Here is a 24,518-nt window from a genome sequence, read left to right as displayed (position 1 = left end):
CTCCCCGAAACTTCGGGGGGCTGAGCGCCAACGTGTTCGGCCCCCCGAACAAGTTTCAGGGAGAAATCCTCCGCACCCCCCCTGCCCCCCGCACCCCCCCCGGGACGGGACTTACCTTCACCGAATGTCCCTCCCGGTGGCTGGTCTGGCCAGCGGTTCGGCGGGTGTTCGAGCGAGGCGGGAGCGGCAGCCGGTCTTTCGACCGGCTGCCGCCGCCACCATTGCAATGAAAGAAAAAAAAAAACGCCCCCTGATAGGCTACGTGACGATTCACGTAGCCTATCACGGCTAGATTTGCAAAGTCAGCCGTGATAGGCTACGTGAATCGTCACGTAGCCTATCACGGGTGACTTTAAAAAAAAAAAGAGTGTACGGATAATGGCGGCCTCCATAGGGAGCCGCCATTCCCGTTCCTTATTTGGTCGCTGTAGCCTACGTAAATGTTTACGTAGACTACGGCGAAAATAAGGGCAACGCTATTTGCGTTGCCCTTATTTTCGCCGTAGTCGACGTAAACATTTACGTAGACTACAGCGACTAAATAAGGAACACGAATGGCGGCTCCCTATGGGGGCCGCCATTCGCGTACGCGCTTTTTTTTTTTTTTTAAGTCACCTGTGATAGGCTACGTGACGATTCACGTAGCCTATCATGGCTGACTTTGCAGATCTAGCCGTGATAGGCTACGTGAATTGTCACGTAGCCTATCAGGGGGCTTTTTTTTTTTTACTTTCGCGTTCGCGGCCGGGCGAGGCGAGGCGCCTCCTCCCCGACCTGAATTTCGGCCAGGCGAGGCGGGAAGACTCCCCCCCGGCCTGAATTTCGGCCGGGCGAGGCAGGAAGCCTCCCCCCCGGCCTGAACTTCACAGGGGGAGCAGCGAAGCGCCTCCCCCCCACCGCGAACGGCCTTCGACGACAGGTAAGTGACTTTCGTCCACCCCTAGGAATGACCTGTTGTTTGAAAGACAAGGGCCTCATTTCTCAGGCTTTGGCTGATTTTCAGGTTATTAGGCACTGTTGGCCAGGGATAACTATTATTTGGTCTTGTTTGCTTCCCAGAATTATTTGGAGGAATGTTTGGAGCCAGCCAGCAGGCTGTGGAAAGGGCCCACCAGAAAGTTAACAGGGAAATAGCCTTGAGGCTATATAGGTACAGTGATGGATCATTTCTCATCCAGAAATTATACAGATGTGGGGGGAGGTTTGTAGACAGGTTGGTGTGCACCTGTCCGATCTAGGAAACAATATATTTTTGTTGGATCTGCAAAGGGGCCTGCGGGAAGTACTTCAGTGCAGGTAGGGGAGTTTGACTAACCAAGAGGCTTGTCACTCCCATTGGCTGCTAGGACAGGCAATGGGGATGTGAATAGGGAAGGTGAGCATTCAAAGGCACTGCTCTGATGACAGGTGATGCCTGAGGCCTCCTGCTCTGGGTTTCGTGGCTCATCGGGGGGATAAGGTTTACCTGTGAGGAAGACTCACCTCACCTACCTGGTGCTTTGCAGCCCAGGAGGGGGTGACAGGGAAAGGCCTACCTCCCCCAAAAGAGGTAGCCCTATGTGGTGGTGAGATGACACACCACTCTACAGGCTTTGAATGTTTTCACCCATTTCAGTGCCAGCTAGTTGCGGGCACAGTTCAGTTGCCCATCCTGGGTTTCACCCTTTACAGATTTATCAATAAATGTGGCCCAATTTGAACCCAAGCACTTGTGTCCGTCTCTTTATTTCCCTATCTCCGCTTGCAATGTAGACCTGTAAAAATATTTTTGTTAAATAAAACATACAAGCAATAAAAAGAAAAGAACTAAGCAGTGGATGTCTTCTCTAGAACTGAGCCAATAATTAATTCTACATGACAAAACTCACATTATAGAGTATCAATTTCATTGTTAGAAAAGCAAGCATGGTTGACTTTGAAAGAATAGTACTTTAAATGAAGAATGAGCTAGTTCCCCCAGGACTCTCAGAAAACTACCATCCTTGTAAGTCAGATGAATATAATTTATATTTACAATTTGTTTTACATTATCATGTGAATATAACTGGTTTGAGAAAATTAAAAGGCACTCAGCCAAATAGAGTTTTCTTTGATAATGAGCTGAAAGAAACAAAATTGATTTTTTTCCCTACATATGCAAAGCCTCTTAGAGATTCTTCATCTAATAAATTAGGGAGCTCAATCATGTCTCATATTCATACTTGTCATCAAAGAGCTGGGTTCTGATGAAAAGGACTTTGGCAAAGCTTCATTTTCACTGTCATTTTTACAAAAATAGTGTGAACTTTTGCAAATAATGCTCTGAGTTTTGGTTCTCACAAATGACAAATCCCATCAACAGTTTGTGCATTGTGCTCACAATCTAAGAAGACTGAAAGAAGTTCAACAAAGGTTATAAAATTTTTTAATAATAATAAAAAAAAGATTTTGCTGAGAACCTCAAATTTTGTTTTCCGGTAAGGCATTTCAATTAGAATTGTCCCTGGAGACATCAAGTATGCAACGCCTTGAAACCTAGATCCAGTTGCACTCCTAAATCCAGTTTATTTCAATAGGTGGGATGTAGGTACTTCTTTTGGATACAAGGGGACTTTGCTTAATTCTGTTCCATTTGTTTCTGAATTGAAATGTTGGATTACTAAACTGAAACAATAAAGCATGCATAGATGATAATATCCACTTCCAAATTCCACAGGCTTCAGTTGAAGAGTTGTGCATGCATGTAAATTTCTGCCATTGGAACCACTGGGTTTTAAAATTGCTTAACTGTGGCTAGATCTTGTCTCAGGTCTTTTAATGTCCAACAACAGCATTTGCCTTCTGAAACCTGAGGGAGATCCTCATGAGATGGAATGTTGGGAGAGTAGGGAGTGGTGCAGAGAAAAGGACTAGAGAGATGGGGCACTCTTCCAGACTCTACCAAAAACACACTTCCATGCCGTTGGCCTTGAGCTCCCCTAATGGCAGCACACAATGGTAGATACTAGTGCTGTGCTGAAAATTTCTCCCAAATTTTTGTCAACCATTCTCATTCAGTTTGATAGAAAAGAAATTGCTTTTGAAAAAAAAATCAAGGGAGGAGAAATTTTGGAGAAATTCTCATGGGTTTGGATTTCTTGTGCTTATCTTACTTGTGAGGTGGCTGAGGAGTGTGCATTAATGTCCTGTCTGTCATTCTACAGTCATTTCTGTGGCAGCCTGTAGCCTCCTTGGCTTCCTTGTTGTTGTTCAGTCGTTCAGTCGTGTCCGACTCTTCGTGACCCCATGGACCATAGCACGCCAGGCCTTCCTGTCCTGAGCCATCATGAGGAAGGCATCATGAGGCAATTCCTCCCATGGGGCTTTTTCAGTTCAGGAAGTGCCGGTGGTCTGGGAAGATGCAGAGTAATGGAAAGATATGAAATCGAGAGAAAAACACACATGGCACCCTCAGCCACCTCATGGTGATTAAGTAAGCACAAAAATGCCACCAAAACAAATTCAAAATTCTGCCTCGGAAAAGCGGAAGCCTTAACACAGTTGATACTGTTGCCACCTACAGAAGCAGTGCAATACACCAAAAACCCTTAGGAAAAAAGAAAGGAGCTGTGCTCCAACCCCTGCCAATTGTGAGCCCTGTCTGTGAGAAACCGCTGGAGAATTTCTCGTCCCCAGGAGAAATTCAATGAAATTGTCCCCCCAATTTCTCTGCCCACAAATAGGCTGGAGAATTTTGAGAGGCCGTTTGTGCACAGCTGTAATAGACTCATCTGTTGGTCTTAAACCCATTCTATAAGCCAGGCATGGGGCTGGCTATGGACCATGGGGATTCCCCATCTGGCCTGCCACCTTCTTCTCCAGGCCTATCTCCCTCTTCTGGCAGATGGAAGAGATTTTCCCTGCTAAACACTAGAAAAGGTTCCCTTTCTCTGATCACCTGCTGGTGCCTGGGGAGGAAGATGCTGAGTGATTCAGTTCTGCTTGTTTCTGGGGCTTGTCCTGCTTATTTCTGAGTAGACACGCAGAGGCTTGCGCTGCTTGCTTGCGAATAGACATACTGCTCATACTCATGCTTAATTCTGAGTGGAGGGATGCTCTTTGAAAGTGCAGCCACATTGGAATTTGGCCCTTGGAGTGAAAAAGGCCCCCCACCTCTTCTATGAGCCATTGCCATGTTTGGAGGACAAGTCTGACTCATGGGCAGCCATGAGTTTCAGATCCTGAAACATGTGCACAGCTCTCTCAACAATTGAACTTTCTATATTAATAAAACCCTGTTGATTGATGTCACAAGGAATCAGAATAAGCTCTAGGCTGATGCTAACCCAGTCTGTCTTTACAATGGAGTGGAGCCATGACTTACTTTTGTCAGGCCATTCTATACGAGTGAAGCCATGTGAAGAAATTTCCTCTCTCACTATGATGTATACAAGTAAACCAGCTAAAATAAATGTTTCTCTTCACTTCAATGGATTCCTTAGCTTTAGCTCACTTTGCTTTGCCCTGAAGTATTTATTGTGACATTCTTAAAACACTCCTCGCTGGGTGTTCTCTACATCATTTGATGTCATCACAAATCTGTCACTACTGAGCAGAAGATTAGTGCACTGTAGGACATGAAGGAAGCATTAACAGATACAGAACATCATGCAACCAGTATTAGGCATGGATAGAATTCGAAGAAAGCCTAGAAGAATAATTGCAAAAAGCCTTGAAGACTGGTATTTCAGGTCCTGTATGCTACCTATGCCTGCTGACGTAAACTGTTTTGTGGTGTCTCTGAAGAACTGCTTTCTTTTGGGTTTCTCGGAAAAGCAATCAGTATTTGCTTGCTCACAGGGCTCATTAATCTTTCCACTGAAATGCTTTTCTTAGCTCCAGATAAATGGTTTACAAAATAAAGAATAAATGACAGGTACAGCTGTTTCTATTGAATTCTTCATTAAGTGAACATGATTATTAAGAAGTAGCAGTAAAGAGAAAATCCTTTATTGCATTTCACTTTTGATCAAATGGAGATAATGATCAATAGTGATTTAGCCACAATTGTAACAATTGATGGAAAATAAGGCTCTGCTGAGAGAGAAATCATTCTATAATTTTCCAAGCTTTGTGGGGAAAAGCATATAAGAAAAATAGAGTCTGATCTCTTCACAATTTGGGGGTTGGCCTCGACATTACTGACTGCCAAAGTCATCTGAAAGGTCTGTGATGACTGACTGTAAGTTCTGGATCTAGTTTGAAAGAAGTAAATAGAAATAGACATATTTGACAAATGTATTGTGAGCTACTATTTTAACATGCTAAAGCCAACCCATGGTAATAGGATGGTACACTCACAGACAAATCCCTTATCTGTGTAAGCACTCCACATAGATACCGTAATGTTTAAATACAAAATGGGAAAAGCTCTGGAGATAAGGGTTGACGGAGAATTCCACCACAGATCTCGGTGAGGCCGAATGCCAGTGCATTCGGCCCCCCAAAACCCATGACAGAACGAAGCCCCCTGCCCCCCTAACCCAAGAAAGGTGCGCGACATGGAGCACTCACCTGCTGACTTTCACGCTGCTCTGCGAATGGCGGCTGCATCTGCGGCTGCCATTTGCTTCACCATTTTAGCCGTGATAGGCTAGGTAAATACTTATGTAGCCTATCACGGCTAACGCAGGGATGCCATTTGCGTCCCTGCGGAGGCGCTGATAGGCTACATAAATATTTACTAGGGATGTCAGAGAATTCCGCGATGGATCTCGGTGAGGCTGAATGCCAGTGCATTCAGCTTAGGGATGTACGAAAGTCACTTACCTTTTCGCAGGGGTGCTTCGCGGTGGGGGGGAGGCGCTTTGCTTCTCCCCCCGAAGTTCAGGCGAGGGGGGGGAGGCGTCCCGCCTCGCCTGGCTGAAATTCAGGCCGGGGGGGGAGGCTTCCTGCCTCACCCGGCCAAAATTCAGGCCAGGGAGAAGCGCCCCGTCTCCCCGGCCACGAAACACAATGTAAAAAAAACACAAAAAACCCCGTGATAGGCTACGTAATGATTAACGTAGCCTATCACGGCTAGATTTCCAAAGTCAGCCATGATAGCCTACGTTAATCGTTACGTAGCCTATCATGGGTTTTTTTGGGTTTTTTTACACTTTGTAATGGCGGCAGCGGCGGCAGCCGGTCAGAAGACTGGCTGCTGCCCCTGCCCCCAACAAAAGGCTGACGAACCACCACCAGGACCCGCCGCCGGGAGGGACATTCGCCAAAGGTAAGTCCCATCCCGGGGGGGCGGGGGGGCAGAGAATTTCACCGCCGATTTCGGGGGGCCGAATGCGTTGGCGCTTGGCCCCATGAAGATTCGGGGAGAAATTCTCTGCCATCCCTAATTCAGCTCCCCAAAATCCATTGAGGAATGAAGTCCCCACCCCCCAACCCACGAAAGGCGTGTGGGACAAAGTCCCCACCGCCCCCAACCCACAAAAGGTGCATGAAATGGAGCACTTACCTGCTCCCGTCCGCACTGCTTTGTGAATGGCGGCTGTCCTGCGGCCGCCATTTGCTTCCTCCTCTTCATAGCCATGATAGGCGACATAAATACTTATGTAGACTATCATGGCTAATGCAGGGATGCCATTTGCATCTCTGCGGAGGCCATGATAGGCTACATAAGTATTCATGTAGCTGATCACAGCGGGGGTGGGGAACCCAGCATATGCAAATGGTGCCGGCTACCGCCATTTGCATACGCTGGGTTTTCCCCCCCCTGCCATGATAGGCTACGTAGGTATTTACCTAGCCTATCACGGCAGGGGGGAAAAAACCCAGCGAATGCAAATGGTGGCAGCTACTGCCATTTGTGTACGCTGGAGTTTTTCCCCCTGCCGTGATAGGCTATGTAAATATTTATGTAGCCTATCACGGCTCAATACAGGGATGCAAATGGCGGTGGCTACGACAGCCGCCATTTGCATCCCTGCAGGGCTGCCAGCGGCTGGATGTCCGGCTGCGGGTGGCCGGAGCTTGCCAGTGGCTCCGTGGCTTGGCCGCAGAGCAGAGCCAGCCAGGCAGGATTCTGGAGGGGAGGACTGGATCGCCTCCCCCCCATGAAGGATTCCGGGAGGAGGGACGGGGTGCCTCCCCCTGATCACAGATTGCCCGGCGCGGAGCCAGGTAGGTGTTTCGTACATCCCTAATATTTACGTAGCCTATCACGGCAAAAAAAAAAAGGAACGCAAATGGAGGCTGCTATGGTGGCCGCCATTTGAGTTCCCTTTTTTAGCCGTGATAGGCTACGTAAATATTTACATAGCCTATCACGGAAAAAAACAGGGACGCAAATGGCGGTGGCTACGGTGGCCAACATGTGTGTCCCTGCTAGGGTTGTACAAAACACTTACCTGGTTTTGTCCAGGGACATCCACGGTGGGGGGGAGGAGCTCCATCCCTCCCCTTGGGATGTACGAATCCCTTACCTTGTTCCGGTGGCGATGTCTGCTGGAGAGGGGGAGGCACTCCGTTCCCGCCCCCTGGAATCCTCGGCGGGGGGGGAGGCTATCCGGTCCTCCCCCCCCCCAGAATCCTCGACAGCCGGCTCTGCTCCAGATTTCTCCGCATTTCCGGTCACGGACTGGCTGCTGGGTAAAAAAACAAAACAAAAAGGCGTACGCAAATGGCGGCAGCTATGGCCACCGCCATTTGCGTTCCTTACTTTTCACCGACTTAGTCTACGTAAATATTTACATAGAGTATTACGGTGAAAATAAAGGGGAACGCAAATAGCGTAAATATTTACGTAGGCTAAAACGGTGAATCAAAAAGGGATGCAAATAGTGCCCACTACGCTATTTGCATTCCCCTTTATTTTCGCCATAATAGTCTACATAAATATTTACGTAGACTAAGACAGCGAAAAATAAGGAACACAAATGGTGGCGGCCGTAGCCGCCGCCATTTGCGTACGTGTTTGTTTTTTTTTAACCGGGACGTGATAGGCTACGTAGCCTACATAGTCTTTATGTAGCCTATCACGTGTCTGTAAAACAAAAAACAAAAAACGACCAGAGTGCAAATGGCAACAGCGGCAGCCAGTCGGAAGACCAGCCACCACCGCTGCCGCTGAAGCCGCTGCCGGAGCCACCACTGCCCGGAATATCCACCCCAGGTAAGTCTTGTCCTGGGGAGGATCCATGGGGGGGTGGGGGGGCAGGCCATTCTGCCATGGATTTCGGGGGGGCAAATGCACTGGCATTCGGCCTGACCGAGATCCGTGGCGGAATTCTCTGACATCCCTCCCCTCCCCCTGAAATCCTCGACGGGGAGGGAGGTGATCCGTTCCTCCCCCCGGAATACTGACCGGCTGGCTCTGCTCCACAGCCAGGCTGCAGAGTCGCGAGCCGGGCCAACCCGCAGCGGGGTCTCCAGCTGCTGCTGGGCTGCTGCGGACGCAAATGGTGTCCTGAATAGCGGACTCCATTTGCGTCCCTATGGTAGCCCGTGATAAGCTAAAGCAGGGACGCAAATGGCGTCCCCTATGCCATTTGCTTTCCCGTTTTCTCTGTGATAGGCTACGTAAATATTTACGTAGCCTATCACGGGCTACCATAGGGACGCAAATGGTTTCCCCTACTCAGGACATCATTTGTGTCCACAGCAGCCTGGCAGCAGCCAGAGCCACCACCACCACTGCCACTGCCACTGCCGAAGCCACAGCCAGAGCTGCAGCCAGGTAATCCATTGAGGATTCCAGGGGGAGGGACGGAGCGCCAGCCCCCCACCGCAAATCACATCCATGAAAAGGTAAGTGACTTTCGTACATCCCTAGTTTTGCCCCTCAAAATTATGCCAGATCTCCAAACTTTCTAGAGCTGCCAGAGCCCTTTCACCCCATCCCCAGTGGCACATAGTGTGACACAAAAGTTCTCAGTGGGGAGAATTTTTGGCTCAGGACTACACAAACCTGTAGCATTAGAATCATAGAATAGTAGGGTTGGAAGGGGCCTATTAGACCATCAAGTCCAACCCCCTCCTCCATGCAGGAATCTAAGTCAAAGCATCCCTGACAGATGGCTGTCCAGCTTCATCCATTGTTGTATTGCTCTAACGGTCAGGAATATTTTCCTGATGTTCAGCTGGAATCTGGCTTCCTGTCACTTGAGCCCATTATTCCGTGTCCTGTACTCTGGGATGATCGAGAAGAGTTCCTGGCCTTCCTCTCTGTGACAACCTTTCAAGTAGTTGAAGAGCGCTATCATATCTCCCCTCAGTCTTCTCTTCTCAAGGCTCAACATGCCCAGTTCTTTCAGTCTCTCCTCATAGGGTTTTGTTTCCAGTCCCCTGATCATCTTCATTGCCCTCCTCCAAACCTTTTCCAGTTTGTCTGTATCCTTCTTAAAGTGTGGTTGAGAGAACTGGACACAGTACTCAAGATTAGGCCTCACCAGTGCTGAGTAGAGGGGAACTAGTACTTCCCAGGATTTGGAAGCTATGCTTCTATTAATGCAGCCCAAAATAGCACTTGCCTTTTTTGCAGCTAAATCACATTGTTGGCTCATATTCAGCGTGTGATCAACAACGATCACAAGATCCTTTCCACTTGCAGTATTGTTGAACCAAGTCTCCCCCATCTTGTAATGTGCCTTTGGTTTCTTTTTCCTAAGTGCAGAACTTGGCATTTATCCCTGTTAAATGCCATTTTGTTGTTTTCTGCCCAGTGCTCCAGCCTATCAAGATCACTTTGAATTTTGTTTCTGTCTTCCAGGGTATTAGCTATTCCCGCCCAATTTTGTGTCATCTGCAAATCTGATAAGCATTCCCTGCCACTCCTCATCTAAGTCATTAATAAAAATGTGGAAGAGCACTAGGCCCAGGACTGAGCCCTGAGGTATCCCGCTTGTTACCTCTCCCCAATCTGAGAAGATCCAGTTAATACGCACTCTTTGAGTCCAATGCTGTAGCCAACTGTGGATCCCCATAATAATTGTTTCATCTAGCCCACTTTTAGCTGGTTTGCGAACAGAAGCTGGAAATGATAGGGAGTGAATAAGTAGTTTTCCCAAAGCACCCCAAACTGGCTACTGTTGAAGAGGAGGCTATTGGATTCCTAGTCTGTCTGACCTAGTAACTATTTTCTTATAATTTCAAGGTTTTATGTTCATGTTTTGAATGATGTGACATCATCACATCAGCTAGCTTGTGCCAGGAACAATTTAAGTACCAAATGAGCAGTACTAATTACACTGGTTCTACTTTAATCCAACAAACAGATACCATTGTATGTCAGCAGGAGACTTCTCTACATCCTGTGGCCTGTTTACTCTGTACAATATTCATGTTGCCACTGGGCATGACCTTCAAAAAATTAGATGAGCTTTCATTGGAAGGCTGATGAAACCCAGATTTCTCTTCCACTTGAGCCTCAAATTGATTCAACTGGCATCTTTCACCATTCATGACACTACATAACGTGGGGGACCCTGCAATGTTATACATTAATGGAAACCTGGTATTGTTTATGAAATTAATCATATAATTCAAGTTAGATGCTATTGTATATTCCAAAGACACATGAAATGCTGTGCAGTCTTCCTTTATAACAATAAAGCAAATAGCCACCTTGGGCTACAGGCACAAAAATATGTTGCTGGTAAGCTGGACATGCATTTGGACCATTCAACTTGAGTCAGTTGCTCAGCTACAAATATAACTAAAACACCACCCTAAATCAAACAATGTTATTTAAAATTACTATTTGCACATTGATTACTTTCCTTTAGTTCGGGGCAGTTTCTTACACCAGAGTTGTATTGAGCTGATTTCGAATGGAAATAGTAGTTACTTATTATGTTACAGAGGAATGGAGGTTGTTCAACATTCACTGCATTAATTCTGTCAACCACAGAAAATGATGACCCTATATACTATGATCTCCAATGAGTAGTTGTAAGATTTTTTTCTTGGGGCTGGCAATTTACATTTGGGTACAATATGGGATATAAGGAGTTCATAGTTTAAGGGGTAAAAGATGGTGCTTATAGGGGAGATAATGCTATAATGCATAACGGGCTAAGTAAGGGAGCAAGATTTATTGCATTAGAAGCTTGTTAGATGCCATATGTAAACTTATACGGGATTTTTTTGTCAGTTGGAAGTTTATCCATTGTCTCTTCCTTATAAGGAAACTGGGTAAAAAATAAGGGATCACAGATAAGAACACGTTGTGATTTCAGATTCCACTGCCTAGAGAGAAAGGAAAGAAAAAAGGCACCGTTGACCACATAAAAGGAGAATTAAGGCCTATTTTGTAGTCAACACCTTAGGTTAAGGAAGGAGGTGATATGGGGGACAGAAGGATGGATTTTATGAGAACAGGAAGACCTATAATGTGATGTGGACCAACAGATGTAAAGATTATAGAATATGTAATAAGAAGGAGGTCACCAAGTTTATTTAAGTCCATGCATAATGAGATAGGGGTGTCTTTCTCTTGGTGACAGGACCTCCAATAGGACTGTCCTGCATTTTAATGAAAGTTCCAAATCTTTGCCAGAAAAAGGAGGATCCCCTTGCTGGTAAAGTACAACCATGAGTGCTAGGCAAAAAGCTGAAGGATGTGTGAGTATGCCTTATCTTAGTTTTGTTGTTGAGTGGAAGGTTTGTGTGCTTGTTAAACTTTATTTTTCTTTATTTTTCTTTAACAAAGGCATTTCACTTATGTCATTGTTCTAGTCCTTATTTGTAAAATTTAAGTAAATCTGAGTTAAAGTGAACACTCTATCTTGGTTCCCAAAGGAACCTCGCCTACAACACCAGGGCGAAGCTGAGGCTGTTTAAAATAAGTGTGCCTAGATATCAATACCAGGAACCCTGAAATTTTAGCCTCCAGTTTTTCCCTTACATTTAATTTTGTTGTTGTTTATTCGGTCAGTCACTTCCAACTCTTCGTGACTTCATGGACCAGCCCATGCCAGAGCTTCCTGTCAGCAGTCGCCACCCCCAGCTCCCCCAAGGTCAAGTCCGTCACCTCCAGAATATCATCCATCCATCTTGCCCTTGGTCGGCCCCTCTTCCTTTTGCCTTCCACTTTCCCTAGCATCAGCATCTTCTCCAGGGTACCCTGTCTTCTCATGATGTGGCCAAAGTACTTCAGTTTTGCCTTTAAGATCATTCCCTCAGGTGAGCAGTCTGGCTTTATTTCCTGGAGTATGGACTGGGTTGATTTTCTTGCAGTTCAAGGCACTCTCAGAATTTTCCTCCAGCACCACAGTTCAAATGCATCTATCTTCCTTCGCTCAGCCTTCCTTATGGTCCAGCTCTCGCAGCCATAGGTTACTACGGGGAATACCATTGCTTTAACTATGCAGACCTTTGTTGTCAGTGTGATGTCTCTGCTCTTCACTATTTTATCAAGATTTGTCATTGCTGTCCTCCCAAGAAGTAAATGTCTTCTGATTTCCTGGCTGCAGTCAGCGTCTGAAGTAATCTTTGCACCTTGAAAGACAAAGTCTGTCACTGCCTCCACGTTTTCTCCCTCTATTTGCCAGTTATCAATCAAGCTGGTTGCCATAATCTTGGTTGTTGTTTTTTTGAGGTTTAACTGCAACCCAGCTTTTGCACTTTCTTCTTTCACCTTCATCATCAGGTTCCTCAGCTCGTCCTCGCTTTCAGCCATCAAAGTGGTATCATCTGCATATCTGAGATTGTTAATGTTTCTTCCAGCAATTTTAACTCCAGCCTTGGCTTCATCAAGCCCAGCACATCGCATGATGTGTTCTGCGTACATGTTGAATAGGTAGGGTGAGAGTATACTACCCTGCCGTACTCCAGTCTGTTGTTCCGTGGTCTGTTCTTGCTGTTGCTACTTGGTCGTTATACAGATTCCTCAGAAGGCAGACAAGATGACTTGGTATCCCCATCCCACCAAGAACTTGCCACAATTTGTGATGATCCACACAGTCAAAGGCTTTAGAATAGTCAATAAAACAGAAATAGATGTTTTTCTGAAACTCCCTGGCTTTCTCCATTATCCAGCGGATATTGGCAATTTGGTCTCTAGTTCCTCTGCCTTTTCGAAACCCAGCTTGTACATCTGGCAATTCTCGTTCCATGAATTGCTGGAGTCTACCTTGCAAGATCTTGAGCATTACCTTACTGGCATGTGAAATAAGTGCCACTGTCCGATAGTTTGAACATTCTTTGCTGCTTCCCTTTTTTGTTATGGGGATATAAGTTGATCTTTTCCAATCTGTTGGCCATTCTTGTGTTTTCCAAATTTGCTGGCATATGGCATGCATCACCTTGATAGCATCACCTTGCAAGATTTTGAACAGTTCAGTTGGGATACCATCATCTCCTGCTGCCTTGTTATTAGCAATGCTTCTTAAGGCCCATTCAACCTCACTCTTCAGGATGTCTGGCTCTAGCTCACTGACCACACCGTCAAATCTATCCCCGATATTATTATCCTTCCTATACAGATCTTCCATATATTCTTGCCACCTTTTCTTGATCTCTTCTGCTTCTGTTAGGTCCTTGCCATCTTTGTTTTGGATCATACCCATTTTTGCCTGGAATTTACCTCCGATGTTTCTAATTTTCTGGAAGAGGTCTCTTGTCCTTCCTATTCTATTATCTTCTTCCACTTCCACGCATTGCTTGTTTAAAAATAATGCCTTATCTCTTCTGGCTAAGCTCTGGAATTTTGCATTTAATTGGGCATATCTCCCCCTATCACTGTTGCCTTTTGCTTTCCTTCTTTCTTGGGCTGCTTCCAGTGTCTCAGCAGACTGCCATCTTGCCTTCCTGGTTTTCTTTTTCTTTGGGACGGGTTTTGTTGCTGCCTCCTGAACCATGTTGCGAACTTCTGTCCATAGTTCTTCCGGGACCCTATCTACTAAATCTAATCCCTTAAATCTATTCTTCACCTCTGCTACATATTCATTAGGAATATTAGTGAGCTCATATCTAACTGATCTGTGAATCTTCCCTATTCTCTTTAGTCTGATTCTAAATTGTGCAATAAGAAGTTTGTGATCTGAACTAGAATCAGCTCCAGGTCTTGTTTTTACCAGCTGCATAGATGTCTGCCACCTTTGGCTACAAAGGATGTAGTCAATCTGATTTCAGTGTTGACCGTCTGGTGAAGTCCATGTATAAAGTCGTCTCGAGTCTTAGGTTGTTGGAAGTAGGGGTGAACGAAAGTCACTTACCTTTTCTCGCAGCTTTTTCGCGGTGGGGGGGAGCGCTTCGCTGCTCCCCCCGTGAAGTTCAGGCCGGGGGGGGAGGCTTCCCGCCTCGCCCGGCCGAAATTCAGGCCGGGGAGGAGGCTTCCCGCCTCGCCCGGCCGCGAACACGAAAGTAAAAAAAAAAAAAAGTCCCCTGATAGGCTACGTGACGATTCACGTAGCCTATCACGGCTAGATCTGGAAAGTCAGCCGTGATAGGCTACGTGAATCGTCACGTAGCCTATCACGGGTGACTTAAAAAAAAAAAAAGCGCGTACGCGAATGGCGGCCCCCATAGGGAGCCGCCATTCGCGTTCCTTATTTAGTTGCTGTAGTCTACGTCAATGTTTACGTAGACTACGGCGAAAATAAGGGCAACACAAATAGCGTTGCCCTTATTTTCGCCGTAGTCTATGTAAACATTGACGTAGACTACAGCGACCAACTAAGGAACGCAAATGGCGGCTCCCTATGGGGGCCGCCATTATCCGTACACACTTTTTTTTTTTTTTAAAGTCACCCGTGATAGGCTACGTGACGATTCACGTAGCCTATCACGGCTGACTTTGCAAATCTTGCCGTGATAGGCTACGTGAATCGTCACGTAGCCTATCAGGGGACTTTTTTTTTTTTCTTTCATTGCAATGGCGGGGGCGGCAGCCGGTCGAAAGACCGGCTGCCGCTCCCGCCCCGCTCGAACACCGGACGAACCGCCAGCCGGACCCGCCGCCGGGAGGGACATTCAGGGAAGGTAAGTCCCGTCCCGGGGGGGGGGCGGGGGGCGGGGGGGCGGAGGATTTCTCCCCGAAACTTGTTCGGGGGGCTGAACACGTTGGCGCTCGGCCCCCCGAAGTTTCGGGGAGAAATTCTCCGCCATCCCTAGTTGGAAGAGAGTGTTTGTTCCAGACCATGCTTGCCTGTAATTCCAGGTGTCGTTTGACTACCCACCTTAGCATTCCAGTCTCCTGTAATGAAAATAACATCTTTGTTTGGCGCACTATCCAGTAGGTGCTGCAGATCCTCATAGAACTGACCTTCTTCTCCTTCTTCAGTATCTGTGGTTGGGGCATATATTTGGATCACTGTGATGTTAAATGGCTTACCCTGAATTCGAATTGAGATCATTCTGTCATTTTTTGGATTGTATCCAAGCACTGCTTTAGCCACTTTATTATTAATTATGAAGGCTACTCCATTTCTTTTGTGGTCCTCTTTTCCACAGTAGTAGATCTGGTGGTCATTTGATGTGAAGTGCCCCATTCCAGTCCATTTCAGTTCACTGACACCCAAAATGTCTATCTTTAATCTTGACATCTTCCCAATAACCACATCCAATTTGCCCTGGCTCATAAATCTTACATTCCAGGTTCCTATGGTGTGCTGATCTTTAGAACATCGGATTCATTGTTCACTACCAGCACCATCGGCTGCTAGCCATCCTTTCGGCTTTGAGCTAGCTGCGTCATCACATCTGGGGCTAGTTGAACTTATCCTCTGTTCCTCCCCAGTAGCATTTTGGCCATCTTCAAACCTGGGAGTCCCACCTTCCGATGGTATACCGACATATCTCTGGTTGTACTGATCCATTTAGTTTTCATGGCAAGAATACTGGGGTGGGTTGCTATTTCCTTCCCCAGGAATCGTATTTAGTCTGACCTCTCTGCCATGACATTCCCGTCTTGGGTGTCCCTTCACGGTTTAGCTCATGACGTCATTGAGGTGCTCAAGCTCCAGCACCACGACAAGGTAACGATCTCCTTTGCTGAAGGACATTTAACTAGGGATGGTCAAATCTGTCAATTTTATCTCCATTTCTCATTTTTCCCATCTTAAGTTTAGTTCATCCCAAACACTGAGAAATATTTTTTAATGTGTGCATGAAAATTCATAAGCATTTTTATGTGCCCTTTTTCCTAATACATGCATTTCTGTACACAGTTTGCCTGTAAACAACCTGTTCAAGCAAAATTCCTAATCTAATGCATTTTGGAACATTATTACACTAATATATGCATTTGTGAGGACTTTCCCCTAATATGCACATTTTTGTATGGAATCTTTTGAACTCCATTGCAAAATTCAGAGAAGTGTGAGTTTCAAAGGATAACTGAATTTCAGTTCGTATATTGGGTTGAAATGCAAACCAAATGGATTTCTCCCCCATCCCGAGTATTAACCCAAAGCTAGCTAAAGGTAACATTGTTGTTGTTGTTGTTCAATTGTTAAGTCATGTACGAATCTTCATGACCCCATAGACCATAGCACGCCAGGCCTTCCTGTCCTGTGCTCTCTCCCGGACTGTGCTCAAGATCCTATTCATTGCATCGGCGATGCTATCTAGCCATCTCATCCTCTGCCGTCCCCTTCTCCTTTTGCCTTCAATCTTTCCCAGCATCAGGGTCTTTTCCAGTGACTTTTCTCTTTGCATTAGGTGGCCAAAATATTTCAGCTTCAGCTTCAGTATCTGTCCTTCCAAGGAGCAGTCAGGGTTGATTTCCTTTAGGATGGACTGATTTGACCTCCTTGCAGTCCAGGGGACTTGTAAGAGTCTTCTCCAGCACCACAGTTTGAAAGCATCAATTCTTCAGCGCTCAGCCTTCCTTATAGTCCAGCTCTCACAGCCATACATTACTAATGGGAAAATCATAGCTTTGATTATACAGGCCTTTGTCAGCAAGGTGATGTCTCTGCTTCTGACTATGCTGTCTAGGTTTGCCATAGCTTTCCTCCTAAGGAGCAAGTGCCTTTTAATTTCATGGCTACAGTCACCATCTGTAGTGATCTTGGAGCCCAAGAAGATAAAATCTGTCACTGCTTCCATTTCTTCCCCTTCTATATGCCAGGAAGTGATGGGGCCAGATGCCATGATCTTCGTTTTTTTAATGTGGAGTTTCAAACCAGCTTTTGCACTCTCCACTTTCACCCTCAACAAGAGGCTTTTGAGATCTTCTTCACTTTCTGCCATTAGGGTGGTATCGTCTGCATATCTGAGGTTGTTGATAATTCTCCCAGCAATCTTAATTCCAACCTGTGATTCATCCAACCCAGCATTTCTCATGATGTACTCTGCATATAAGTTAAATAAGCAGGGCTACAATATGCAGCGTTGTCATACTCCTTTCCCAATTTTGAACCAATCGGTTGTTCCACGTCCGGTTCTTACTGTTGTTTCTTGACCCTCGTACAGGTTTCTCAGGAGACAGGTAAGGTGGTCTGATACTCCCATCTCTTTAAGAATTTGTCACGGTTTGTCATGATCCACACAATCAAAGGCTTTAGCATAGTCAATAAAGCAGAAATAGATGTTTTTCTGGAATTCTCTTGCTTTCTCCATGATCCAGTGAATGTTGGCGATTTGATCTCTAGTTCCTCTGCCACTTCGGAAGCCAGCTTGTACTTCCAGTAGTTCTCGGTTCACATACTGCTAGCCTAGCTTGCAGGATTTTGAGCATAACCTTGCTGGCATGTGAAATGAGCACAATTGTACAGTAGTTTGAACACTCTTTGGCGTTGCCCTTCTTTGGAATTGGAATGTAAACTGACCTTTTCCAGTCTTGTGGACACTGTTGAGTGTTCCAAATTTATTGGCATATTGAGTGCAGCATTTTAACAGCATCATCTTTTAGGATTTTAAATAGCTCAGCTGGAATACTGTCATCTCTGCTAGCTTTGTTGTTAGTAATGCTTCCTAAGGCCCACTTGACTTCACACTCTAGGATGTCCGGCTCAAGTTCAGTGACTGCACTATTGTGGCTATCAGGACATTAAGATCTTTCCTGTATCGTTCTTCTGTGTATTCTTTCCACCTCTTCTTAATCTCATCTGCTTCTGTTAGGTCCCTGCCTTCTTTGTCCTTTATCATGCCCGTCTTTGCACAAAACGTTCCCTTGAGATCTCCAATTTTCTTGAAGAGATCTCTGGTCTTTCCCATTCTGTTGTTTTCCTCGAAGGCCTTCTTGTCTCTCCTTGCTATTCTCTGGAACTCTGCATTCTGTTGGATATATCTTCCCCTTTCTCCCTTGCTTTTTGTTTCCCTTCTTTCCTCAGCTACTTGTAAAGCCTCATCAGACAGCCACTTTGCTTTCTTGCATTTCTTTTTCTTTGGGATGGATTGAGTTGCTGCCTACTGAACAGTGTTATGGACCTCCGTCCATAGTTTCTCAGGCACTCTGTCTATCAGGTCTAATCCCTTAAATCTATTCCTCACCTCCACTGTATATTCATAAGGGATATGATTGAGGTCATACCTGAATGGTTTAGTGGTTTTCCCTACGTTCTTCAATTGAAGCTGAAATTTTGCAATAAGAAGCTCATGATCTGATCCACAGTCAGCTCCAGGTCTTGTTTTTACTGACTGTATAGAGCTTCTCCATCTTTGGCTGCAAAGTACATAATCAATCTGATTTCAATATTGACCACCTGGTGGTGTCCATGTGTAGAGTGGCCTCTTGTGCTGTTGGAAAAGAGTGTTTGCTATGATCAGCATGTTCTCTTGGCAAAACTCTATTAGCCTTTCCTGCTTCATTTTGTACACCTAGGGATGTACGAATCCCTTACCTTGCTCCGCTGAGGGGCATCCGCGGTGGGGGGGAGGCGCTCCATCCCTCCCCCTGGAATCCTCGACGGGGGGGAGGTGCTCCATCCCTCCCCCCAGAATCCTGCCCGGCAAGCTCTACTCTGCGGCCAAGCCGCAGAGCCGCTGGCCGGCTCCGGCCACCGGCAGCCGGACATCCGGCCGCTGGGCAGCCCTGCAGGGACGCAAATGGCAGCTGTCATAGCTGCTGCCATTTACGTCCCTGTATTGAGCGGTGATAAGCTATGTAAATACTTACGTAGCCTATCACGGCAGGGAGAAAAAAAAATGTTTCCCCTGCCATGATAGGCTACGTAAATACTTAAATATTTACATAGCCTTACATAGCAGGGGGGAAAAAACCTCAGTGTATGCAAATGGCGGTAGCTGCCGCCATTTGTGTATGCTGGGGTTTCCCACCCCCTGCCCTGATAGGCTACGTAAATACTTATCTAGCCTATCATGGCCTCCGCAGGGACGCAAATTTTATGTAGCCTATCACAGCTTGAAGAGGAAGAAGTGAATGGTGGCTGCAGGACAGCCACCATTTGCAAAGCAGCACGGACGGGATCAGGTAAGTGCTCCGTTTCGCATGCCTTTCGTGGGTTGGGGGGGTGGGGGCTTTGTTCCGTGATGGATTGCAGGGGGCCGAATGCACTGGCATTTGGCCTCACTGAGATCCGTTGCAGAATTCTCTGACATCCCTATGTACACCAAGGCCATGCTTCCCTGTTATCCCAGTTATTTCTTGACTTCCTACTTTAGCATTCCAATCCCCTATGATGAAAAGGACATCTTTTTTTGGTGTTAGTTCTAGAAGGTGTAGGTCTTCATAGAACCGATCAACCTCAGCTTCTTCGGCATCAGTGGTTGGGGCATAGACTTGAATTACTGTGATGTGGAATGGTTTACGCTGGATTCGTACTGAGAGCATTCTATCATTTTTGAGATTGTACCCCAGTACTGCTTTTCCCACCCTTTTATTGACTATGAGTGCTACTCCATTTCTTCTAAGCGATTCTTGCCCACAGTAGTAGATATAATGGTCACCTGAATTAAATTCACACATGCTTGGCCATTTGAGTTCGCTGATTCCCAAGATGTTGATGTTCAGTCTTACCATCTCATGTTTGACCACCTCCAGCTTACCTTGATTCATTGATCTTACATTCCAGGTTCCTGAACAATATTGTTCTTTACAGCATAGGATTTTCTTTTCACCACCAGTCACATCCACAGCTGAGTGTCCTTTCGGCTTTGGCCCAGCTGCTTCACTCTTTCGGTGCTACTTGGAAATTCCCTCTGCTCTTCCCCAGTAGTATATTGGACACCTTCCAACCTGAGGGGCTCATCTTCCGGCGTCATATCTTTTAGCCTTGTGATACGTTCCATGGGGTTTTCTTGGCAAGAATACTGGAGTGGGTTGCCATTTCCTTCTCCAAAAGGTAACATCAGTTTCATTTTTTAAGGGTGAAATCCTATGGGATAGGCAACCACCTCCGAACTCAGAGGTGACCACCTATCCAATGCAGGGCAAGAGAAGCGCCAAGGGGATCATCCCCTCCGTGCTTCAGCCACCCTGAATTTGTGGCTAGACATCCAGTTTTGGCTATCTAACTGTGGGAAGGCAGAGTGGGGTAGCGGCTGCCATATGACACATAGGATGTGTTATACCGGCATTTCTGCCCTCCCCACGCTAGAATGCCCCCAGAATGCCCCATTTTCACTGCTCTGTGCTCCTCTTCCAAGCCTGGAGTCCATTGCCCTTTCATGCTGCTTGTGAGGCAGTGAAGGGGGGTGGGGGAGGTCGGTTCTCTGGGAACTGACCTCAGTGTGCAGGATCTGAGGCTGGTTCCTGGAAACCAACGTATCGTATCGTATCGTATGGCTAGCTGCTGACTAGCAGCCATAGCTTTACTCCCTAAATAAATAAATAAAAATAAAGACTTCCATAGTTGCAGCTGCAAATATTTACTATGTAGCTATTTGTTATTAAAGTATTGTCCATGGAGCTCCTTCATAAAGTATGGTTGACATAATCAAAGGGGGTTGGATGGAGCACCCTGGTAACAATTTGTGCAAAAGGAAGGTTGAATTGTGATTTCACTTTCTTAGGTGTAGCTTCTCTAGCACATTTACTGCTACTCATGGTCAGTTCCTTTCTCTCTGTTAGCTCTTTTTTTTCTTTCACATGACACCTTATTTGACTTACAAGGACCATGTTTGTTCAGAAGTAAGTCCCACTGGTAATGAGGTGACATACACCCTAGTAAGTGATAGCAGCCCTAATTTCCTAAAACTTTCTACTGGGAATGTGTTGGCCATGGTGGATATTTGAGGACAGATGTGCTATACATCTTTACTCTTGCTTGGCTTAATGTGCTTGGTTAATCTTAATATATTCTAATTACAATGCAGTTGCCCATGAAATAAGACTTATATTAGCGCAGGGACTCATGCTTTTGATGATAACTTGTCTAAACCCCTCACCCACAGGCTGTAGAGTAAAAATGGGGGGAAAAGACAGCTGCCGGACACACATTTAAAGTCATGCCTGTTTGGGCCCATAGTGTGAAGAACTGGAGTTCTGAAAAAAAAGGCCGATGATATTTAATCTGTCTCAACTGTATCAGAATTAGTTCAAGACTGGTTTCAAGTAACTACTAAACCATTTTTATTTTATTTTTTACAATTAGTGTCTGAACTGGAACTGAACCAGAGAGTAAAGGCTTGCTGCTGAATGTGAACTGCAACTGAACCCAAATGTTTAATGGCTCTCTGAGTCCTTAACACAAATGTAGTAATCGGTTTGCCTTTAATGAGATTACATTGGTGTAAATGGCCACTGACTGTCCCCTGAAAATGGTACATTATGAACGAATCAAGGTCAAAGGACACTGGCAGATAAAATCTATGCAAAGAAGCAAGATTTGGAATGGGGAAAATCATCTTTATTGCTACCTTATATGTTTGAACAAACATGTAAAAACAAACTTATTGGTTGCAGTATAAGGAGCTTTGGTGATTTAGATAGTGTGAGATTTGGCTGTTTTGCTTCTCAAACTCTAAGAATCTAATTCAGTAAAGTACAGATGAGCATAAAAACGAAAATGTTAAGAGAATTTTTTTTCCTCCAGTGCTGAATGGTGTCACATCAGAAGTTCATTTTAACAGTAAAAAGCACATGAGGAAAACGACCATATTTTGAAATAATACTGCCCCAGTAATTTTCATTCTGCTTAACTGTATGGAACAAGTTTTACCATTTGTAATAAATAACCCCACCAAAGCATGAAAATGAACTCTATTTCTTTAGCAATTTGTTTTCTGAGATTGTATCTCTTTCTCTTCCCCCTCTCCCTCTCCCCCCCCCTGCCTTTTAATGCAGTTGAGTTGGATTTCTCTGGGTTTCTGCTGGAACCAGCAGAGAATCTAAACAAATCTAAACCTGCAGCCCATCTGTTTAACAAAATGATCCTGAAAATCACAAAGGACTACAATACTATTTAGAATTTGATTTTCAAAGAACATATTTCTCAGAGCTTTCTAAATAAACACACAAGTTGTTTCTAAATTTCCAATCCTAGAAGCTGGTATGCTGCAGCAAACATTCACATGATCAGGCTTAGCCATGTTTCAGTTGATGTGCTGATGTTCATAGTCATCCAATATGCGTGGGTGAATATGTAGAATTCAGGGAATTATAGCTCTAACGGCACACAGAATGGTTTCAGCTGCTATGACTATTGCAAGGGTGCAGAACCTCTTTCAGTACAAGAGCTGAATTCAATTTCGGAAAAGCTCTTGGGGGCCACATTCTAGTGGTAGGTGGGACTGAAGCCAAAAGGCGTGGGACCAAAGCCAAAGGGGGAGGGGCCAAAATACAAAACAATACCAGCATATTGTAGCTTAAAGGGCTTAGTGCCAATAAATAAGCCTTAGGGGAGGCAGTTCCACCTTTTTAGAATGGGGAAAAAACAGCATAAAAGCTGGGAAACCAGGGACCCATTTCCATGAGCAATTTACTCTGAACTGGCTGCGTGTGGAGGTCATTAGGGATACATGATGTTGTGGCCATCCTGCCCCGGATCTTATCAGGGAAAAACCAGATATCCTGAGACTGCTCAAAGTCCGTTTCTTTTCCTCAATTCGGGTTCTCCCCAGTATAGTTGCTGTGTGCCCCAACCCCCGCATTGACCTCGGGTGTGCTAGCCCTGCCCAGGGGTGTGCCTTTGACCATGACTGCAGTCAAGGGGTGTTTCCTCTGTGTTTCCTGTCCCTGCACAAACCAGTTAGTGTCTACTCAGAAGTAACTCCCATGAGGCTTCTCCCCTGAATAGAGATCCTGTGAGTTAAAATGGGGCTGGTTTCCGTGTTTACTGCTCTCTTTCCCACAACAAACCCATTAGTGTCTCCTCAGAAGTAACTTCCATTGTGCTGAATGAGGCTTGCCCTCTGAATGCCCACATCAGTACTTACAGAGATCCCCCTTGACTGAAATGGCACAGTTTAAAGCCCAGTTCCCTAACTGTGGCTGAGCACCATCTCAAGGCTCGGATTTTCCATTGTTTGCTTTATTGCCTTAGGAAGTAACTAATTCACAGATTCGTTATAGAGATACTCCTGTGCAGTATTGGTTTGGTTAGAAAGGGGGCTGGTTTCCCATCCCTGTGTTCTCCCCACCCCCTTTCCCAGCACAAGCATATATGTGTCTACTCAGAAATAATACCCATTGTGTTCAATGAGGTTTGGGGCTCGTTGGGAGACTTGTCGTACAAATGCGCACAAGGGGAAGTAACTACTTCTCACCTTCCTTACAGAGCCGGGGGGGGGGGCTCTCTTATTGGTTGAGCAGCCCCTGCCACTCAGATGACGTTTACTCCAACCACCACCCCACCAAGAAGTAAGTTATGTGAAGCCACTTGGAATGGTGCAATGTACACCCTCATGGAGCCTTGCCCAGACCAAAAGCGTCTCCTACAAAAATGCAGGTGGGCTACTCCCTTCTCCTTCCATTGTCATGGAAACATGGTCCAGGACACTGCACCCAAAAATGAAGAAAGCCCTATGCAGGTGTACACTTACTGGGTAGATCAAACACGTGAGCAGGGAGAATGTTCCAGCCTTGCCTTTCACCCTTGTCACATTTATCGCCCTCTACTCCTGAAGAGTGACTGTCTGAAGAGGAAAGCCTCTTCTTTCCATGGAGGCTCTTGGTGTGAGCCAGAATGCTGGAAAACCATGTTCTGGAACACATGAAGAGCTTCCATGGATACAGGAAGCTCATCTCTTCAGACAATCGCCTTCCAGGAGTACAGGGAGATTAATGTGACAGGGGAGGGGTTGGGCTGGACAGCTCTCCCTCCTTGCATGTTTGATCTCCCCAGTAAGTGAATGCCTGAATAGGGCTGAAAGGACTGGTGGTTCGGGCAAAGGGGATGGGTCAAGGGAAAGGGGTGTTGGACTCTAGGAAGGCCAGATTTGGTCTCTGGGCCTGAGGTTTCCCACCGTTGGGCTATAGTGCCTTTGTTTTATTTATGCAATCATTTATATTCCACCTTTAGGCTCCACAATAGAGTCCTCAAGAGGGTTAACAACTTGCATTTAAAAATATCATAAAATAAGATTTCTTCTCTGTGACCAAGGAGCACCAATAATAAACAAATAATTAAAAATGGCAGGCAATAATGAAAAACAAATAATGGATCACTGAAAAGTATGCTTAAACCAAAAGGCATCTAATGGTACAGAGAAATTTATCT

At 45.7% G+C, this 24,518-nt stretch overlaps 1 protein-coding gene across 1 annotated transcript in view; it reads right to left on the bottom strand.

Annotated features, from left to right (window-relative positions):
* Window positions 1-24,043, bottom strand: part of LOC146352263 (uncharacterized) — an 83,140-nt gene extending 59,097 nt beyond the window's left edge. The window contains exon 1 of the mRNA XM_084829649.1: window positions 23,842-24,043. Coding sequence (XP_084685775.1) covers window positions 23,842-24,043 — 202 coding nt within the window. The remainder of the gene's footprint in view (window positions 1-23,841) is intronic.
* Window positions 24,044-24,518: the final 475 nt, after the last annotated feature.

The sequence above is a fragment of the Heloderma suspectum genome, chromosome 2 (assembly GCF_057233095.1).
Source record: "Heloderma suspectum isolate Gila_16-S chromosome 2, 16-S_ref, whole genome shotgun sequence".
NCBI lineage: Eukaryota > Metazoa > Chordata > Lepidosauria > Squamata > Helodermatidae > Heloderma > Heloderma suspectum.
Note: the sequence above shows the minus strand (reverse complement) of the source record. Positions and strands in the feature narration are given on the sequence as shown.